Source organism: Daucus carota, chromosome 1, assembly GCF_001625215.2.
Source record: "Daucus carota subsp. sativus chromosome 1, DH1 v3.0, whole genome shotgun sequence".
Taxonomy (NCBI): domain Eukaryota; kingdom Viridiplantae; phylum Streptophyta; class Magnoliopsida; order Apiales; family Apiaceae; genus Daucus; species Daucus carota.
This window is the reverse complement of record NC_030381.2, coordinates 36,273,580-36,291,344: the sequence shown is the minus strand read 5'-3', so window position 1 is coordinate 36,291,344 and position 17,765 is coordinate 36,273,580. Positions and strand designations below refer to the sequence as shown.

The following is a 17,765-nucleotide window of genomic DNA, read 5'->3' as shown; positions in this document are numbered from 1 at the left end:
TAAAAAATTCAATGATATTCAAATATGATGATTTTATAATTGATGGATTTTTTAAATTCACAAAATAATAAATTTTATGGAGTTGTTCAATATATTTTAGCTTTTCTACAATTTCACTTAAATCAATGAGAATTAAATATCGAAAAATTATACTTAACTCATAAAGATTCGGCGTAAACTCTAAATCTGCATAAAATCAAAATAATATACTTAAATTCACAGATAATATATAATTCATTAAAAAATTCAGCTTTCCTCTTCTTATAATTTATATATAATATTATTTAATTAAACGTGCACTTTTATCTGGTAGCCATTGACTTATTTCATATGATATTATTTTTTTATGTATTTAACATTTCTTATTTCCCGAATAAGTCACGGGTTACCAGATAAAAGTGCAAGTTTACTGAAATAAACTAACATTTATTTCACGAAATCAACAGAACCAGAAAATAGTTTGGAGATGAGCTGACTATAATTTGTTTTTATATTAGCCTCCTGTTTTATGTTTTACAAGACTTGAGAAAACTTATAAACACCATTTTTCACATTATCTTAATGAAAGTAAGATTTGCCAGGCAAAAAGAATGACTGTAGACTTGGAATATTACAGTTTCATGCTGACAGAAAATCTATTCTTCTCCTTGCTGCTGTTTTGGATGAGGCTTATCCGGGACCACAAAATCGCCTTCAAGTACATACTGTAATCGATAAAAACGCACCGAGTTTCGTATGTACTACTACTCTTAACTAGCTAGAATGCTAGATGATTCGCAGCTTCAAGCTTTTCAGGTGACCAGCAGCAAATCTTCTCTGCTGCTTCTTCATCTTTAAACATTTGGAACCCACTAATCAGACCCTTTACGGCCTCAGATGCAAAATTTAGCTCTTCTCAAAGATATATATACAGGTGTTCCAATGCCGAAACAAACTCTAACTCCACAGACATTCCCCGCATCAAAATATAGAAAACCTATGAAAAAATGCAAGTTCTCTGACCTGCCAAATTGATTTATCCAATTAGCAACTTGATACACAGTGTCGCTGTGGTGCAAAACAGAGTTGATGAAGTATAACAATGTATAAACTTATAAGTTAAACAGGTAAATAGCCTTAAAAACTGAACAGGTAGATGATTGTAATATGTTTTCATTTTAATTGGACTTGTTAAAAGAATTGATAAAGAATAAAAGGATAGGAGAGAGTTTTCACATATAAACTAGAAAAAAACATTTTATTCCGTTAATAAAAGCAACTAGCTTGGTTGCAGCATATTCCTGTTCAAAATCAAATCTCAGCTGGCACAACATCTGGATGTCTCTGTACTTTTCAGGGGCAATTGTTATGCTTCTACTAGCTTATAAGCGCTACTTTTACATACTTACAGCTGCATTGCTGTCAAATAGGTATGCTACTGTTGATCTGATATGCTTTACAATCTCCCACCCTAGCTTTTAGGGATGGAAGTGGGACTGAACAATCGGAGGAATAACTTTTACAAGGAAAGATACCCAGCTAAAGTGGTGGTGCAGTTTAAAAAGTTTACAGAGTCAGAGACTATAACTAATGGTAAGTTATATGCGAGATATGAACCTGACATTTCCAGCCAGCTAGCTTAAGTAAATGGTAATAGGAGTACCTATGACCACAAAATGATGTACGACAAGAAAGGGAAACAAGGAAAAGGATAGATATTGAGGATCAAACACAGAAAACCCACAAACTCTAAGGTGATTCAACCGCAGAAGAACCACTACCCCTAGGATTTCTGAACCGTAGAAGAGAAGAGAAGAGTTTGCATAAAATATGAATGGCAGCCATAACAAGAGAGAAACAATCCTTAATTCAATCATAATCAGTTAGTCTTCTAAAAGTGATATATTACATCTCATTATATAGGAGTAAATACCTAAACTTAACCCACCACTCAGAATCTTTATAATAAAGGAAACAAATCTTTCTACTATTCGACTACTATAATATACAAAGCTAGAATATCTGTAATAATCTATTTATCATATATAATTAAGAGTGAATTGCATTTCGCACCCCTTAGCTATAAACAAAAATCAATTTTGTATACCTATTTTAGAAAATTGCATTTTGCATCTCATTAATTTCAAATTCGATATAAATAGCGCCCCTTATACATCTTTGCCGTCCAATTAAGATGTTCACGTTACTTTTTGCAAGGGTATTATTAGTATAATCAATTCTAACAATACTGTGATCTCTATAACTCACTTTCTTCTTCAGGTAAATAATCTCTACGCGTAATAGTGTAACTGGAACTTCTTGTAATTTGGTCTCTCGTAATCAACCTTTAAATTTGTATGAACTTTGCCTCCTTTGATTAGTGTGTTTGATGAAAAAGAGATTAAGGGATGCAAAGTGTAATTTCCCAAAATAGGTATACAGAATTGATTTTTGGGCAAAGCTAAGGGGTACAAAATGCAATTCACTCATGTAAATAATATCTAAGAAATTACAATCAAATCTCTTATTTACTTACTAATAAAATAAAATAAATAGAAATTGTATTTTTATTCCTCGCTCCACAGCACAAAAACTACTACTCGTACCACATCACGAAAACTACTCCACGTAAAATTTCCATACTAGAAGTCAACTTGGATGGTATCTAGTAGTTCAGACCTCCTTACAAACACATAGATAAAGAGCTGCTACATAATTATTGCACTTATATGATTACACCTAAACATTTAAATCACAAATAACATAAAGTATAAGATTATATATGAAAGTACAAGATATACCAGTTAGTGGTAGTCCTCTTAGTCATGTAGAATGAATAAATGTGCACACTCTTGAGCACACACATTTTTCAAAAGTAGAAGTCATCCATCTTATGATTTTTATCTCAGTATATTAAAAAGGAAGCAAATCTGATATACTTGCCCAATTTTTATATGAATATGCACACGTGACTACAATCATACATCAGTTGGGAAAACATTCATGACTCCAACTCTTTGTAGTTACACAGGTATTTCCTGAGTGGAAAAAAAATGCAAAATCCTGAAGAGAGGGAACAAAAAATCCAATTACTGGAAAGTTAAAGCAATGTGATCACTATAGAAACAGCTTTAGACACAGAGTAACACATAAAAGAGGTTCATGATACATTGGAAGCAGAAATGAAAAGAAAAGGTCATGAGGAGTTACTTGATCAGTCATAAGCATATATTTCCATGAACTGATATATTCATTAGGGATTGAATATACTTCCACCATCCATGTTCATAGCAATAACCACCAAGATGCTTGTGACTACGGCAAGCCAAAATAAGGAAGAGCCTGCACATAACAAATTTTTATACGAGGGAGAAAGATATTATTTAAGAGCAAGTTATTAATTTTGGCATGCCAAAAAATAACTTTTGTTTAATATTCCGGAAAAAAACCCATTATGTTATGGTACCTATAAAAGTTTGATTGCCACTCTCAGAATTAGGTGGTACCATTTCGGTATTGGGACCACCTGAGCTTGATGTTGATACTGAAGCAGTCACATCATCCGAAGATCTCGCATTTCCTGTTTCGGATGCCACAATACCTTGAAATTCCTCACTGACAAGTAGAGCTGCTAAAACATCCATAAATGTTTCTTTATCTGTTCCACTAGAAGAATCCTTTTTCAGCTGCTCATATGTTGCATACATGTCTTCAGAATCAAACATTTCATCATCAGAAACATCAGTATCCATCAGTTTTGCTGCCGTTGTTTCATCTTCGTCATCCTCAACATATCCTTTATATGTAAGTCGGAGTAATATTTCACCAGCAAATCTATCTCCAAATGGTCTCCATCCTCCTTGCAAGGCTACAATTCTATCTGTTGGTACTGTATCTTTTAGTGAACCAAGATCAACCTGGACAAAATATATTATTTGAGCTATACATAGGTGATGAGAAATACTAAAAATTATAACTTCTAAATGTTAAGATGAGGGATCATGTCTGTCAGATATAATTGATATATGCTCCATCTTAGATTCATCTAATAACAAATTATAAAAGGTGAACTACTCCTTGATCTAATATGACTTAGGTTCAAAGCCATATATGGCAGCCGAAATTAAGTCCAAGGTTATAGTTGTACTTACTAATTAAGTTATAAAATACTTAGAAACCGCATGCTCTCATGTTCAGAAAGAAAGATCCAATCCATATACTGATTTTACACAAACTCTAGACAGATATATTTTATCCTTATTGTGTATAATTTCAGCCAACAGATGCTAGGGAAAATTTGTATAAAAGAGTATATTTACTGTTTTCTCTAATTTTCTTTGTGATTTTGTTTGTAGATATGTTACCAAATCAATAAGATAAATTGACTTGGTTGATTATTTTTTTAAAAAAAAAATTTAGTAAGACTATTTGCTGCACTTGCGTTGCTTTTTACAAAAATTGTTTTTTGAGCACATGTTAGTAAGACTATATGCTTCAATTGTATCAATGTCTTTTGTGTGCCAACTGTTTATATAATTATGTGCCTTCCAAGGAAGTGTCATAAATGATGGCTCTTTGACGTATATGGCGATTTGGTCTTGTTGTTAATTAACAATTTTGTGTCATTTTAGATGACTTTGTTTCGGTGTCTAACAAAGTCTTTTTGCTCGGTTCCACTTTCCCTCCTTTTTCTCTCCCTCTTTCTTTTCTTTCCATTTGCAGGTGTTGTGCCTTTTAGCTGGGTTTTCATTTCAGTCATTAAAGGTTTATTAACTAAAATTCTGGGCCATCTCTACATGACCTTCGTTTAGACGGTAGACTTTTTTGAATGAAACTTCTCATTTCATTTCAGTCACTACAGTTTTACTAACTAAATTTCGGGGGGCCATCTCTACATTGGACGGTAGACTATTTTGAATGATATTTCTCATTTCTTTTCCTGGATCCGCAGATTTTGCATTTTCTTTCAAGTGTTTTCTTTTAAGATATTAAGGTTTTTTAATCTAGATTTCCGTGAGACATCCCTGCATGCCCTCTGGTTAGATGAAAGACTTTCTTGTATGAAAAAAGCCCTTCTTTCGGTATTGTATTTTGGTATAAATCATTTACATGAAAGTTATTTTGACAAGAAAAACGGCCTTATCTAATTTAAGGCAAAATGAGAGTTATTTATGACCTCCTTAGATGATTTGTAACCAATAAAATTCAATAAAAAATTAAAATAACAGAATGAATTATGCTTTATCTCTAACAACGATCATTATATGCCCTTACGAATCTATCCTGATATGCTGAGCCATATTATAATCATCAGTTTAACTAGCAAGCACAAAAGTGTTTTGTTAAACTCTTAAGAATTTATTCTAGACAATATAAAGCAGTATCAGCATTTAAACCCGAGTCTATTCCTAAATATAAAGAAATGTGGTAACTTAAAAGTGACATGAAGAGTCTAAACAGATAAACGTCAAATGATGTGGAGGGAACAAATCCAAATTAAGCAATAACCTTTATTTAAAATCTAGTGAATGGGTAACTTTACCTCTCCGGTTCCAGTAGTTAAATCTGCAAACCCAAGGGAGTCATTAACTTGAATATATAATTTTTGTTTTCTAGGATTTGTAACTAGCATATCAAAATCCTGTAAAAAGAAAGATAGACATAGACATTAGCTTTAGACAGATCTAGCATTCTTGTATATAACGTAATATTAAGAAGAGTGCAAAGTTGGCTTGAAGGCTAATATAGTAACAAACTCACCTGATTCCAAATCGGCTCACCAGGAGATCCGATAACAGTCGTTTGACTATTATTTTTGCTACGTATAACTTGATTTCCCAGCCTTAGAATGACATATGGATCCGTTTTACCTGAATGACAGAGACTAATGAATAGACAATTATTGTTAATACAGGACGACATAGGTAGATCTCTTGATATATAGACTGTGTGCAGGCTACTAGCTTCCTTGTGGTACGTTGAGAGCTTCAGGTGTGTGTCAGCATAAATATATCTCGTGGTGGGAGTACCTAGTAAAAACTTGCAATACTCACAGGAAGTGCAACACTTCAATAAGTGCATAACTATCGAAAATTCGATGACTTAAAAAAAAAAAAACAGAGGATTCTTTGCAAGCTGTGTATGAATATAGAATATGAGGTAGAACTGTTACCAGAGATAAGATAGGGCAGCTTTCTAGCATCTACAAGGGTTACTGATAATTCTCCAACATACTCTTTGTTCCCTTCTTGTATTTCTTCCGACTTATAATCATTTGGAGCTGGGCCAATCGATTTTCCTTTTTGAAAATCCAAGACAATCTTCTTTGGACGAACAAATAGCCGCGGCAAATCCTCAGTCAGGAGCTTTGTCAAAAACCTAATACAGCAGACTGCAGTAAATTTTTTGAAACACGAGTAACAAAAAGAAACATATTTACTGAAGCAAATAGTGTTACTAATCCTATGAATTGAAAATAATACGCTCCTCAACTAACAAAATGGTATTTGTCTCTTCTTTTAAGGCATCATAAACTAAATATCAACTTTACTATCAGAACTTTACTGGCACATGTTTGTGCCAACAAATCCTATTATTGGCCTGTTGAGGTAATAACACTTTTTGTTGAAACTTGAAACAGACGGGGTAGCATATCTATTATCTAATGAGGAGAGAAATAAGAAAGTTGTGCATGGTAAGGAGGAATCACTGATTCATATATATCAAGGGAGAGGAAAAAATCCAACGATGATATACGCATAAAACTTGTAATACTGCAAAGATGCTATCAAATTTTGTAAGTACAAAATGCATAAATGACGAGCAATATTTGTATTATTGTCAACAGTTCTACCTTTTCAGTAATGTCATTATAACGAATAGGACAAGGTAGTTCATTTCAAGTGTTGTTTAGACTTGGTTCTACCCTTTATCTTGGAATGTCACAAACAAATAGACGGCTGTATGTAGAAAATATACTAAATACGTTTGTCTTTCTCTTTCTCTCTTTATGTGTGTGTGTAAAGAAATATTATAATATTTCAGTGCCTTTGGCAGTTATCACAAGGCAGGAAGATGAGGTTCACTTACTTTGATAGAACAGGAATCGCTAGGGTCACCCAACATGCAGGAAACAAAAAGATCATTAGTCAAACAAATATTAATTATATCAATTGATCAGGTGCAAAAAAGTGCAACTTTAAAAACACTAAATGGTATGGAAGTAATGAAACCCTGCTCTTTGCCATGTAAATTATCTATAGTAAATACGAAATCTGATCAAGCGCAAGGAATCTATAATGGATGTGCGTGAGTACAAGGTTGTTGAATGTTCTACAATAAGCAGAGGAACTTTATGAATGATCACATGCATTTAAAAATTAGTAATCTCTTGCACTCTACTTTCTTGTTTAAAATTTATACTGAAAAAATAGTTTCCACATTTTCTTCCTCTATGGTTCCAATTAATGTGTCACTTGGGTATCTCTTGATATTAAAGATCACTTTTGAGAAAAAAAATGGACAATTTATTTAAACTGATTTTGATGAAGGGATAGGTGAATGTTGAGGATCAGGGGAAATTTAAAGCATTATTCAGCAATTGCTGTCTGGATTGATGTTTATATGAGTGCCCAAAGGCAAACAACACAGAAAGAAGAAGCAACTAACAAGGTCAAATTTCTTGTCATTAATATTCCCTGATCCAAGATAATACTGGGTGAGGGAGAGAGGGAGAGGGAGAGAGGAAACTAACAAGGTTTAATTTCTTACCATTTCTGTTTATTAGTTGAGGCTAATTGAGAGAGATTTTGAGAAGAAATTGCTCAAATAAAGTCAATTAGAATTCAAAGATTATAGTGGTTTAATTAGAAAGAAGAAGCAACTAATAAGGTTATTTTTTTTTCCATTGCGGGTTATTAGTTGAGCATAATTGAGAACCAGATAACTTATTTTCCAGGGATTTCACAAAGTAACAAGTTTAACTTCTTGCTGCTTCTATTTCATTACTTTCCACCAAGTATTTACTCATAAATTCATAGTATATCTCATCCTAATTTATGCCTTCCCATAGCAGTACAAGATTTGTATCTTATTTTGCAACACATGTCCCTGCTAGTACTCGGTCAGTTCCCAGTCGATTAATTGCTATAAGAATCGCTTACCGCCATTAACCTAAACAGTAATCTAAGTATTAGCTAACTGTGTGTTGAGGTTTCAGGTATTATAATTTTTCCCAACTCAAATCAAGTCAGCAGATACATATGGACAACGAAATGATATGAAGCTACAGCATACCCATTATATTGAATAAGCGAAATGGTGTCAAAACAACTTTAATCTTTGGAAGCGAAACAAAGGCCCATGAAACAGCACCCACCCAAGGTGCTGATTGAATCAGTCTCAGCTTCACCCAAAGTTCCCCGTCAATGTCAAAATCTCGAACACCCACAGGCACAACAATGGGGATAATTCCAAACTTAAGTGATAGCCCTAGCAGCATCCGAGCACCACCTGTGTAACGGATGCCTATTTGGTACCTTTATTGGTTAAAGATAACACAGTCAAATGCGATAAGAGATACAACTGCAGTAAAGACAAAATTATTTTAGTTTGCATTTTCTGCAACAAGCTATTTTTAAATGTCAAAAAACTTTACATAAACACATGCGCGCGCGCGCACACACACACACACACTCTTTTTGAGAGATAGACACCTGAGTTCTTCTACAAGTAGCTTTTTACAGTCTGACATTTTCAAAAGCCTCATTGCCAAAGGCATGTATGCACAGAGAGTTAATGTTTACATTGTCTTGCACTTTTGCATCCACCACACATCATAACAACTTGACACTACACATTGCATAATCCAGCTTTGGATGTCGAGAAAAAATATAGATTTTCTCGGGATTTTCCTCTACTGATATAGAGAGCATCCTTCCTGTTGCCTTTGATCCATTAAGAAATTATTAGATCCTTGCATTATGATTAAATTAGTGGCATTCTGTGTAGAATATACACTGTTAGTTTAGACTTAAGTATTATCTACATGTAATTATGGGGTAACTTCTGTTCTTTTATACCTATGAAGAAAAGTACTAATACAATTTAAGATTCGTATTATGTCACCATGTGATATATGCTTATTACACAGAGACGATGATTAGCCGCTAATTAGACCAGATACTTACATAGTTATATACTGACTAGAATATGAACATATAAGAACAGATTTTTAGAAAAACAGCAAATAAGAGCCGAAATATTAAATCTCGTCTTATAAGACTAGGATATCAAACTTACTGGAGATCATTGACACCACGTGAGGTTCTGCGCTCGACATTCCTAACTAAGAATGGCTCATCTCCCAACGAAAACTGCTTAATTTCAACTCTCTCCACGTAATCAGGTTTCCTTAGATTATCAATCACTGGCTGTAGCAACCCAATGACCCAATTCTCAAGCCCAGGCTTATAAACCTTCCACAACTTCCCCAAAACCATATTCACCCATTCCACCGACTCTTTTCTTTGCAAATCCTTTTCAAGAAACAGAGAGAAGCTTGAGGGCACTTGCGGCCACATACCCGGCCCTCCCTCACTCCCAGACTTACTCCTCTTCCTCAAAGTCCAAACCTTTTCAAACACAACCCCAACAAAGAAGAAGAACACAAACAACCCCACAATGTTCGAATTAAACGGAGGAGAGGGAATAGGATGAATAACTCCTAACTGTGTCCTGAGCTTATCAACTATAGGATCTTCTCTAAAATCAGTAATGTTAGAAGTACCAAATGCAACAGGCTCTTGAGACAAGCCCTTACCATCCAAATCACCAGAAAGACTATATTTCGCACCCCGACTAACTAAACGAGTAACACCCAATTTCCTCTTGTGGGTAATGAATATTTTCCTACTGTAAAAACTAGCAAAGAAAGGACAAGCAACCCTTTTACATGGGCAACTCAATGGTGATACTAATATCATCTGTGAAAAGCTACAGCTTTTAATATTTGTTTTCAGATTCATTGAAGCATTAAAACAAACACCTTTAAGTGCTTGACAAAGGGGCATGAAGATAAAAGCTATGTTATAAGCAGAGTACAAGATTGCAACTTGAGAGTAACTACACTAACTTCAGCCTCCATGAAAATGGGAATTTGATGAGATTGTGAATGTGGGTGGTGGCATATTCAAGACCATCAAAATACGGCGGCCGGAGAGTAAATAATCGACGGTGGTCGGGCGGGGAAGTGTCCTCCGCTGTATATTAAAGGATTTTGTCAAAAAGCGTGGATAAAAGATAATGAACCTCATGCACATGTTTTTTTATTCGATAAGTAAGGCCCCGTTCGGCTGCATCAAAAAAAAAAAAGGCCCCGTTCCGTCAAATAAAGCAAAGGAGTATGTATGAAATTTTGTATATTCCGCTATTTACATCGACAATCACAACATCAATCGTATGGTACAAATTTTGTGTGCATTTTACGATACTCTTAATAATTAATTATAATTATTTAAAAAAATGAATTACAAAATAAATAATTTATCATTGATATGTTTGGTATTTATAATTTATTTTTTAATATCTATTTATTTATAAATTCAAGTTTTAAAATAAAAATAAATTATTTGAAAATAGATTTTTCTCTTGATCTCTCTAAATTTTTCATCTGAGGAATTTTTTAAATAAATACAGAGAATAGTAATCAGATTTTTATTTATACTTTTCTTTACATAAACATCACGAATAGGTTAATTTTGATTTATAAACTAGAAGCTTGATTTTCTAAACCCATCTAAACATACGCTAAATTTAAATATTTCACTTAGTTTTTTAAGTATATTAAAATTAAATGAACAATTTTAAGATTATTTATAAATTATATTTTATTATATATTTTATTTAAAAAGGAAAAAGTCTAACAAATAAAATAAAATAGGAAAAGGTTGGTTAAGCCCGAAAGAAAGCGGAGGAAGTAATTATTCCTTTGCAGTTTGTGCAGTGAAAACCAAACAGAGCCTAAAAAGCTTAATTTGCAGAGAGCAGAGCAGAGCAGGCTTGTAGTTGCAGCATGAAATCGCACTCAACATGGGGTGTTTCAAAGAACCCAGTTAAGTTCAGAATGTATGTATCTCTCTATGTATCTATATCTCTGTCTCTCTGTCTGTCTTGTTTCAACTTAATCGCAATTCAGTTTCATCTTTTTAGGCCAACTGCTGAAAATTTGGTTCCGATTCGTCTCGACATTGAAATTGATGGCCAGAGATTCAGAGACGCTTTTACTTGGAACCCTTCTGGTATTTTTATTTCTACACATAATTTTTTTTATTTTTTTTTAACTTTTCCTTATTATTTGGTGGTGTTCGCCAAGAATCAGTGTTTGCTGTTGATTTGTTGAAAGAATTGTTTTTACTTGACTACTTGATTGTTATATGATCTTGCCTAATCTTGATTCTTGCCCGCTTTCTATCAAATTAGATATAAAACATGTCCCTTGATATAATGTAAGAGGCCTTAGGTATATAAGATTTAATTGGGAATTAGCTTCAAGTATGTTTTGAAATTTTAAATGATGAAGTCGTTTTTGATCCGCTGACCTCCGTCTTTATTTTATTGCTTTTCATATCATACGAATAGAAATCAGAAAATCTCTTGTACTGTACACCACTATGATAAACACAAGTTAGAATGTAGGCTACTATGTACCTGTTTAGGTCAGCGTTCTGCTAGTTCAGTGTAGATTTCCGGAAATAAAAACTAGTTTATACATATCCACAAAAAGCATACCCTGTGTTCCGGTGCCTACTAATTTGATATGGTTTTTGGTAAGCAAAATGGCCTCTTTTTGCAGAACTAAAATTTTAGATGATTACATTACTTCAGAGGGTTATATTATTTACAGCTTTTTCCTCGGTGTTAGAAACTCGTTATTTTTACTGATTGTATGACCCAGTGAAATATAAATTTCTGAAATAGATCCTGATTCAGAAGTAGTGGTGTTCGCAAAAAGAACTGTAAGAGACTTGAAGCTTCCACCCGCATTTGTAACTCAGATTGCTCAATCTATACAAGTAAGTAAACCATCTTCTTTTTAAAGGTGCCCAGTCATCATTGGTTCCCTAAACACAAACACTCGTGCACACACATTCACTTGGACAGTCCTTACATACTCTAGTGATATAACATTAAACGCTGAGTCATATTTAAACTCCGTTCAGTGGTATATCAGATATATCATTTGTGGTAAATTTACTCCTCAATATAATCGAGGAAAATTTATTGTGTTTGCTATCTAATGCTGGTCGTTCTGCCTGTTCCCTCTGGCACATTAGTTGATTCATGTTTCATGTAGAATAATATACTTAGTTCCTTAAATATCTAGACATTTTTAAGTATGCACGAACTCTGTAACAAAGGCGCGTCTATAGCAGGAAGAAGGTAAATTTTTGACCGGGAAATACTAACATATACTAAAATATTATTGCAATTTGCAACTGCATCCTTCGTGATTGCATTTAAATCGGTATGGTCTTTATTATGTTGGTGCTGCTAACCAAAAATTGGATGTTGCAGTCGCAGCTGGGTGATTTTAGATCATATGAAGGGCAAGATATGTACACTGGTGAAAAAATTATTCCGATTAAGGTTGGTCTTAGTTTTGACGAGACCTTTCCTTTTTCGACATAATTATCTCGTCCTTTATTCTCTGTTAAAATATGCAGGTTGATCTTCGAGTGAATCATACCCTAATTAAGGACCAGTTCCTGTGGGTAAGTTTTATTATCACAAATTTTCTTATGCTTCTGGTTATACTGTACTGCATCTATTCAGTGCAACAAAGATTGACATCTTAAGATCTCAGGATTTGAACAACTTTGAGAGTGATCCTGAAGAATTTGCAAGAACCTTTTGCAAAGATTTGGGTATTGATGACCCGGAAGTCGGAGTAAGCTTATTAACTTGAACTTTTCCTGTATTTGTGGTATGTTTTAGTCTATCACCAGCTGACAATATTGAGTCAAGCTACTTAGTGTTCTACCTAAAGCCTAATTTAGAGTACTCTCCGTATGTTAGTTACACAAAAAATGAAAAATGCATTGCAAGATGCACGTTTGAGTATCTTCGTGCTGAAAGATGGCCAATATTAGTTGGTAGGTACCTGTACTAGTCATCTCCCATCACAGATTAGGACAAAGACTAATTAATTTTATGTGCCGATATTAGATGGTTTCCTATCATATCATATAAGCTATCTCTTACGCTTATTTTACATAGGCAACAAATGCTTTGGAAAAAATACGCCATATATATACTTAATGCCCTGTATTTTTAATTTTTCATAGGTTAGAGGCAAGATTTTGTTTTGCAAGAAGCATTATATGAAATCGATTCCATATATAATTTTCCTGCTCATCACTTCTGATTCTGCTTCACCTCATTTCATGTTGGATAGAGGATAGTTTATCCAGGCAGTTAAATGTACACACACACACACACCCCACAAGTTAGAACATATTCCAAGTTATTTCCTCTGATATTTAGCATTAGCTCAGTGCTTTATGGGGGACTGCAGTTCCGTTACCAGTGATTCTCTCTCGCTTCTACAAATCTTATAAATCTTCCAAGGAGAAGCAACTATAATTGTTTTAAAATTAGAAGTATTTCCGTTATGCCAGGGTATTTTCACTCTACCCATTAGTTCCTTGTTTATCTCATCCTGATATCCTTCCATTCCTTGTGTGCACTCACATTCTTGAAATTTTGATACAATAGAGCATAAAGAACTGAATAAGAAGTCAAACTTCTTCAATTGTTAGATTTCATTTTGTGTATCCCTTAATCTTACCAAGCATATTGTCTCAGTAAATGTCAAAGATTCCTTATTCTCTCCTACCCTTAGTCATAAAAAATGACACTGAATTTCTTCTGAATAAGACTTGATGGAAATGTCCCTTTTGCAGCCTGCAATAGCCTTTGCAATCAGGGAACAGCTCTATGAGGTTAGAATTAATAGAAAACCGAAGCATTGTTATTAGAAATGATTAGGTGGAACATCATGAGCTCCAAATTTTCTGTTTACAATCTTTGAAATTAATTTCTTTCAGATTGCAATTCAGAATGTATCGTCTGCAAGGGAAAGTAGAATAAGCAAAAAGGGTCGTAGAGGGTTTGAGCATTCTCTACCCAGGTTTGAAAATTAAGTATTGTGTATCTAAGGATCTGCTCCTTGTTTTATTCTCCCATGTAATAAGACTTGCACTTGATTTTGCATTTAAATAACAAGTCTCTTCCTCTGTCTCTATATATATCAGCAAAGCTGGTGGCACTGGATTGGATTTGATGAAGTTGTATGGTTTTAGATCGAGTGTTATTCGGTAAGACTGATATCCTTCTTTCGGTATCCCATATGATAGTAACTAGCAAATCTTTAGGGCTGATATAAGCTTTAGCATTACAATGCAGTTGGCATGAAGGAATTTCCTTGAATTTAATTATGCCATTGTTATGATCTGGCCATCTGGATTATAGCACAGTTGATGTCCTGAGGCACCTTGATCTTTAAATAGACTCAAAACTTATTATTTCTACAATCTTTTTTAGGAAGAGAAAGGAGTGGGATGTGTATGAGCCCATTGTTGACAAGCTATCGAAGGAGGAAGTGGGTATCCTGGAAGCAAAAGAAGAGAGGAATGCTTAATGGACTGACAGTTAATTGGGAGAGAAAATTCTAATGTTTGGATAGGTAACTCAGCAGAAGTTCTAGTAAATTTAGATTTAGCAGCACTTATATTTATGAGATCAAGCTGTGTTCATAATTCTTTATCTTGTGATTCATTCGCACACAAAGTGTTGGAAAGCAAATCATCCACCAAGTACATCAAGCAAGTGCCAATGAAACAAATATTAAAATAGATAAACATGTTATTAACAATGTGTTGATGTATATTTCTGAAGATGTCAATTGCACCGTCTTGTTTATGACTATTGTTCCTCTAAAACTTTGGTTCTGTGACAGGCTATTTTATTGTTCTAAAATCCAGGTTTAGACTAAAATATTTATATGCTTTAGGTTTAGGGTCATTCCTCTTTTTACTGCTCAAAGTCTTCTAAACCATTTACTTCTTGGTAGGAGAATCAAGAAATCGCCCTTCATCATCTAAGTAGTGTAATTCGAATTTTTCTAGGAAGTTGATTGGTCATAATCATTCGATTAGAACTGAGGCTAGAATGTTCATTCCTTGTCTAATCAAGTTTCTGTTTTTGTGGGATCTTTTGCTCTTTTTTTTTTATTACCATTAATGGTCTCTATTTTTTTTTTTTTTATTTAAGGTCAAGAATCCTGTATGTGCTTGTACAAAAACAATTAAATAAAGTTGCAAGGCTTGTACCAGAATGTGTTTGCTAAAGATATGCACAACATTCTTCAACCGAAACCACTAGGAAATGAGAACTGCCCAAACATTGGATACAGATCTATAGAACAAAAAGTAGTTGCCATGTAAGACACAGAGTAGATGAAATCGTTTCTAAAATCTGTAGGCTGAATTCCAGAGATGGAGGATGACCTTATCCTCATCTTATTGCGGGACCTTATCTATTGAAGAACAACCAGAAACCGTATTTTATGGTTGTCTTTAGGACTGTATATATTAGGTTCACACCCTCTTCATGTTTTGACCAGACTTGCCCAACAGTTGCTCATAATAGATGAAGGGTTGCGGAAAAATATTTATATATACAATAAAGCTCTTTTTCCGTATGTTTCCATATTACATAATAATACTAGTTTTACAGTTTTACAGTTTTACTTGTATGTTTGTGTTTTTACCGCCCTACCTTTATACCTTAGATACTCCCCTTAATCTCATTTTTCTATCTTACAGAAACTGTTTTTATGATGCAAATCCCTATCTGTGATCATAATGGCAAATAGACATCTATCTTCCTTTTTATCAACTTCAAGCATTACTGATCAGCATCCGACAATAATGATATATACAGATTATTCAAGTAATGATGTGGAGAAGTGAAAGCAGGCGATCCATCAATAAAGTGAAAAATCTCACCATGATTCTCTTATTTCATCACGGGGATTCCTATAGGTAGGAGGTGTGACAATTATCAAAACATAGAAAAATTTACAGAGTACATCGATCATCAGAGTTTAAGGATGAAGACGAATGGTTCAGCTTTGATAATTACACACCCTCTGTATGTTTCCCTTGCTGGCCTTTTCTTGTTTGGGAATCTTGTTTCTTAGAAAATAGCTTCTCTCTCTGTCACCACCTGATCGGAATTTTCAACAAGAAACATACTTTGCGCAAGTATGATATATATACATATACAATATAAACTACCTACTTTGCTGGTGATACTAATGGGTGGAGAGGCCAAGGCTCTCGAGTACTGATAGATCATGTATTAACATTGCAGAGTGATGATCTGGGCTTATTGTTGGCTTTGTCTAGAATAGACCACATGACCTGAACATCCTCATAAGTGCATGCCATCACTTCTCCTTCAAGCTGAAGATCTATCATCTTCTTATCATCATCCTGCCCTGCACCACCACTTAAATTGTTTCATCACCCCAACTACATGAACATTTATCAATCTTCTTGATTTATCTTTTCCCAAATCCTTACACACACACGCACACACACATATTAACGTAATGTACCTTGAGGCTGGCGGGACTTGTTGCGTTTATGAGCTTTAGTGGTAGCCGCGGAGGGGTTCTGATTATTGTTGAAGAGAGTACGAGCTTTCCTGAACGGAGACTTGATGGTTCTCACCCAGGAAGTGTTGGAAGGAGAAGAAGTCATTCTGTTGGAAGTAGAATTTAGAAAGTACGTACTTTAAAATGAGATGAGTTTGTTCCTTAGTTCCTTGAGGCTTCAAGTACAGCTTGCCTTGCCCTATAATCTATATATATACACTCACAACACAACGCCCTTTAAAATTGGAAGAAGAATATAAAAAAGTAGAGGGGGGGTAGACAGAAAATGTTGTGGCATGTGTTTGGGTCAGAAGGAGGGCAAGATCCGTGAGATGAGCTTTGATGGGTTAGCATTCCTTTTCTTATCTACATCTACATAACCATTATAAATAAGGAGCTGTTGGTCCAGAACAAAACAATCCAATTTTCAAATTTAAGAAGAGTTAATTTTTTGGAATTTTGTTAATATATCAAATTTTAGAAAGAGTTAATTTTCTGGATTAAATATTCATTTTATTTCAAATTAAGACCCTAAATAATAATCATCATATATAAGGTCAGTGATTAGTCATGATTAATCTTGGTTTCATAATTCATCAAATTGATTAAATGTTTGATTATTCAATTAATTATTCGATAATTTCTGATCGATCCAATTAATCTTCTGTTAATCTTTAGGTTATGTACATAATTAAGTGTTAAAATTGAGTTATTTGGCTAGGCCACCCAATTGGACTCCCTCGCGACCCTGACACGTGAAGCTGTTTAATTATTTGCATGTCCTTTAACGTGATGGACGTCGACGCTTTTGGTATACTTGTACTTGCCCTCACACTCCCATCCTTTTCTTTTCAACTTTTTTCAATTACATTTTTAATTCCACTAGCCGATATCACACTACGGATCATAAAATTTTCGATGAATAAATAGTTGTTTTAATACATAATTTTGTCCATCTCAGTCAGGCTTTTTATCGTAAAACGACACGAAAAGTGTACATATCCAGTTTTTATTTCATTCATCAATTCATTTCTTTTGATTTTATGATTTTTGAGGGAACACCATT

The 17,765-nt window shown here is 34.1% G+C and overlaps 2 protein-coding genes and 1 long non-coding RNA gene across 6 annotated transcripts; 1 reads left to right on the top strand and 2 right to left on the bottom strand.

Moving 5' to 3' along the window:
* Nucleotides 1-469: 469 nt before the first annotated feature.
* On the bottom strand, nucleotides 470-10,355 carry LOC108204762 (synaptotagmin-2-like). Of its 3 annotated transcripts, none has more exons than XM_017374363.2 (9): nucleotides 9,280-10,355; nucleotides 8,275-8,516; nucleotides 7,069-7,087; nucleotides 6,152-6,357; nucleotides 5,740-5,849; nucleotides 5,522-5,620; nucleotides 3,446-3,896; nucleotides 3,190-3,321; nucleotides 470-1,002 (listed from the first exon to the last, which is right to left on the bottom strand). In XM_017374363.2, exons 1-8 carry the CDS (start codon nucleotides 10,047-10,049, stop codon nucleotides 3,233-3,235), a joined length of 1,986 nt encoding a protein of 661 aa, XP_017229852.1. In that variant the 5' UTR covers nucleotides 10,050-10,355; the 3' UTR covers nucleotides 470-1,002; nucleotides 3,190-3,232. The 3 variants fall into 3 exon arrangements, with proteins under 3 accessions (XP_017229852.1, XP_063938026.1, XP_063938030.1); XM_064081956.1 differs by lacking the exon at nucleotides 470-1,002 and adding an exon at nucleotides 1,044-3,042; XM_064081960.1 differs by lacking the exon at nucleotides 470-1,002 and adding an exon at nucleotides 1,044-3,017.
* Nucleotides 10,356-10,945: 590 nt separating this feature from the next.
* LOC108200449 (chromatin structure-remodeling complex protein BSH) lies at nucleotides 10,946-16,352 on the top strand. Of its 2 annotated transcripts, XM_017368712.2 has the most exons (11): nucleotides 10,946-11,103; nucleotides 11,188-11,276; nucleotides 11,956-12,050; nucleotides 12,553-12,624; nucleotides 12,702-12,749; nucleotides 12,842-12,925; nucleotides 13,941-13,979; nucleotides 14,085-14,167; nucleotides 14,292-14,354; nucleotides 14,581-14,722; nucleotides 15,982-16,352. In XM_017368712.2, exons 1-10 carry the CDS (start codon nucleotides 11,051-11,053, stop codon nucleotides 14,675-14,677), a joined length of 723 nt encoding a protein of 240 aa, XP_017224201.1. In that variant the 5' UTR covers nucleotides 10,946-11,050; the 3' UTR covers nucleotides 14,678-14,722; nucleotides 15,982-16,352. The 2 variants fall into 2 exon arrangements, with proteins under 2 accessions (XP_017224201.1, XP_017224130.1); XM_017368641.2 differs by lacking the exon at nucleotides 15,982-16,352 and having other exon boundaries at nucleotides 14,581-14,994.
* LOC108200631 (uncharacterized) lies at nucleotides 16,029-17,346 on the bottom strand. The gene is made up of 2 exons (XR_001802785.2): nucleotides 16,661-17,346; nucleotides 16,029-16,540 (listed from the first exon to the last, which is right to left on the bottom strand). It is a non-coding gene; the product is annotated as an uncharacterized LOC108200631 (long non-coding RNA).
* Nucleotides 17,347-17,765: the final 419 nt, after the last annotated feature.

Coding starts and splice junctions, on each gene's coding strand:
- LOC108204762 (XM_017374363.2), bottom strand. CDS start 10,049: ATGCCCCTTTGTCAAGCACTTAAAGGTGTTTGTTTTAATGCTTCAATG. Junction 8,517..9,279: donor CGTGGTGTCAATGATCTCCA/GTAAGTTTGATA, acceptor TAACCAATAAAG/GTACCAAATAGGCATCCGTT. Junction 5,850..6,151: donor GCTGCCCTATCTTATCTCTG/GTAACAGTTCTA, acceptor TCTGTCATTCAG/GTAAAACGGATCCATATGTC.
- LOC108200449 (XM_017368712.2), top strand. CDS start 11,051: ATGAAATCGCACTCAACATGGGGTGTTTCAAAGAACCCAGTTAAGTTC. Junction 13,980..14,084: donor TCAGGGAACAGCTCTATGAG/GTTAGAATTAAT, acceptor AATTTCTTTCAG/ATTGCAATTCAGAATGTATC. Junction 14,168..14,291: donor TTTGAGCATTCTCTACCCAG/GTTTGAAAATTA, acceptor TATATATATCAG/CAAAGCTGGTGGCACTGGAT.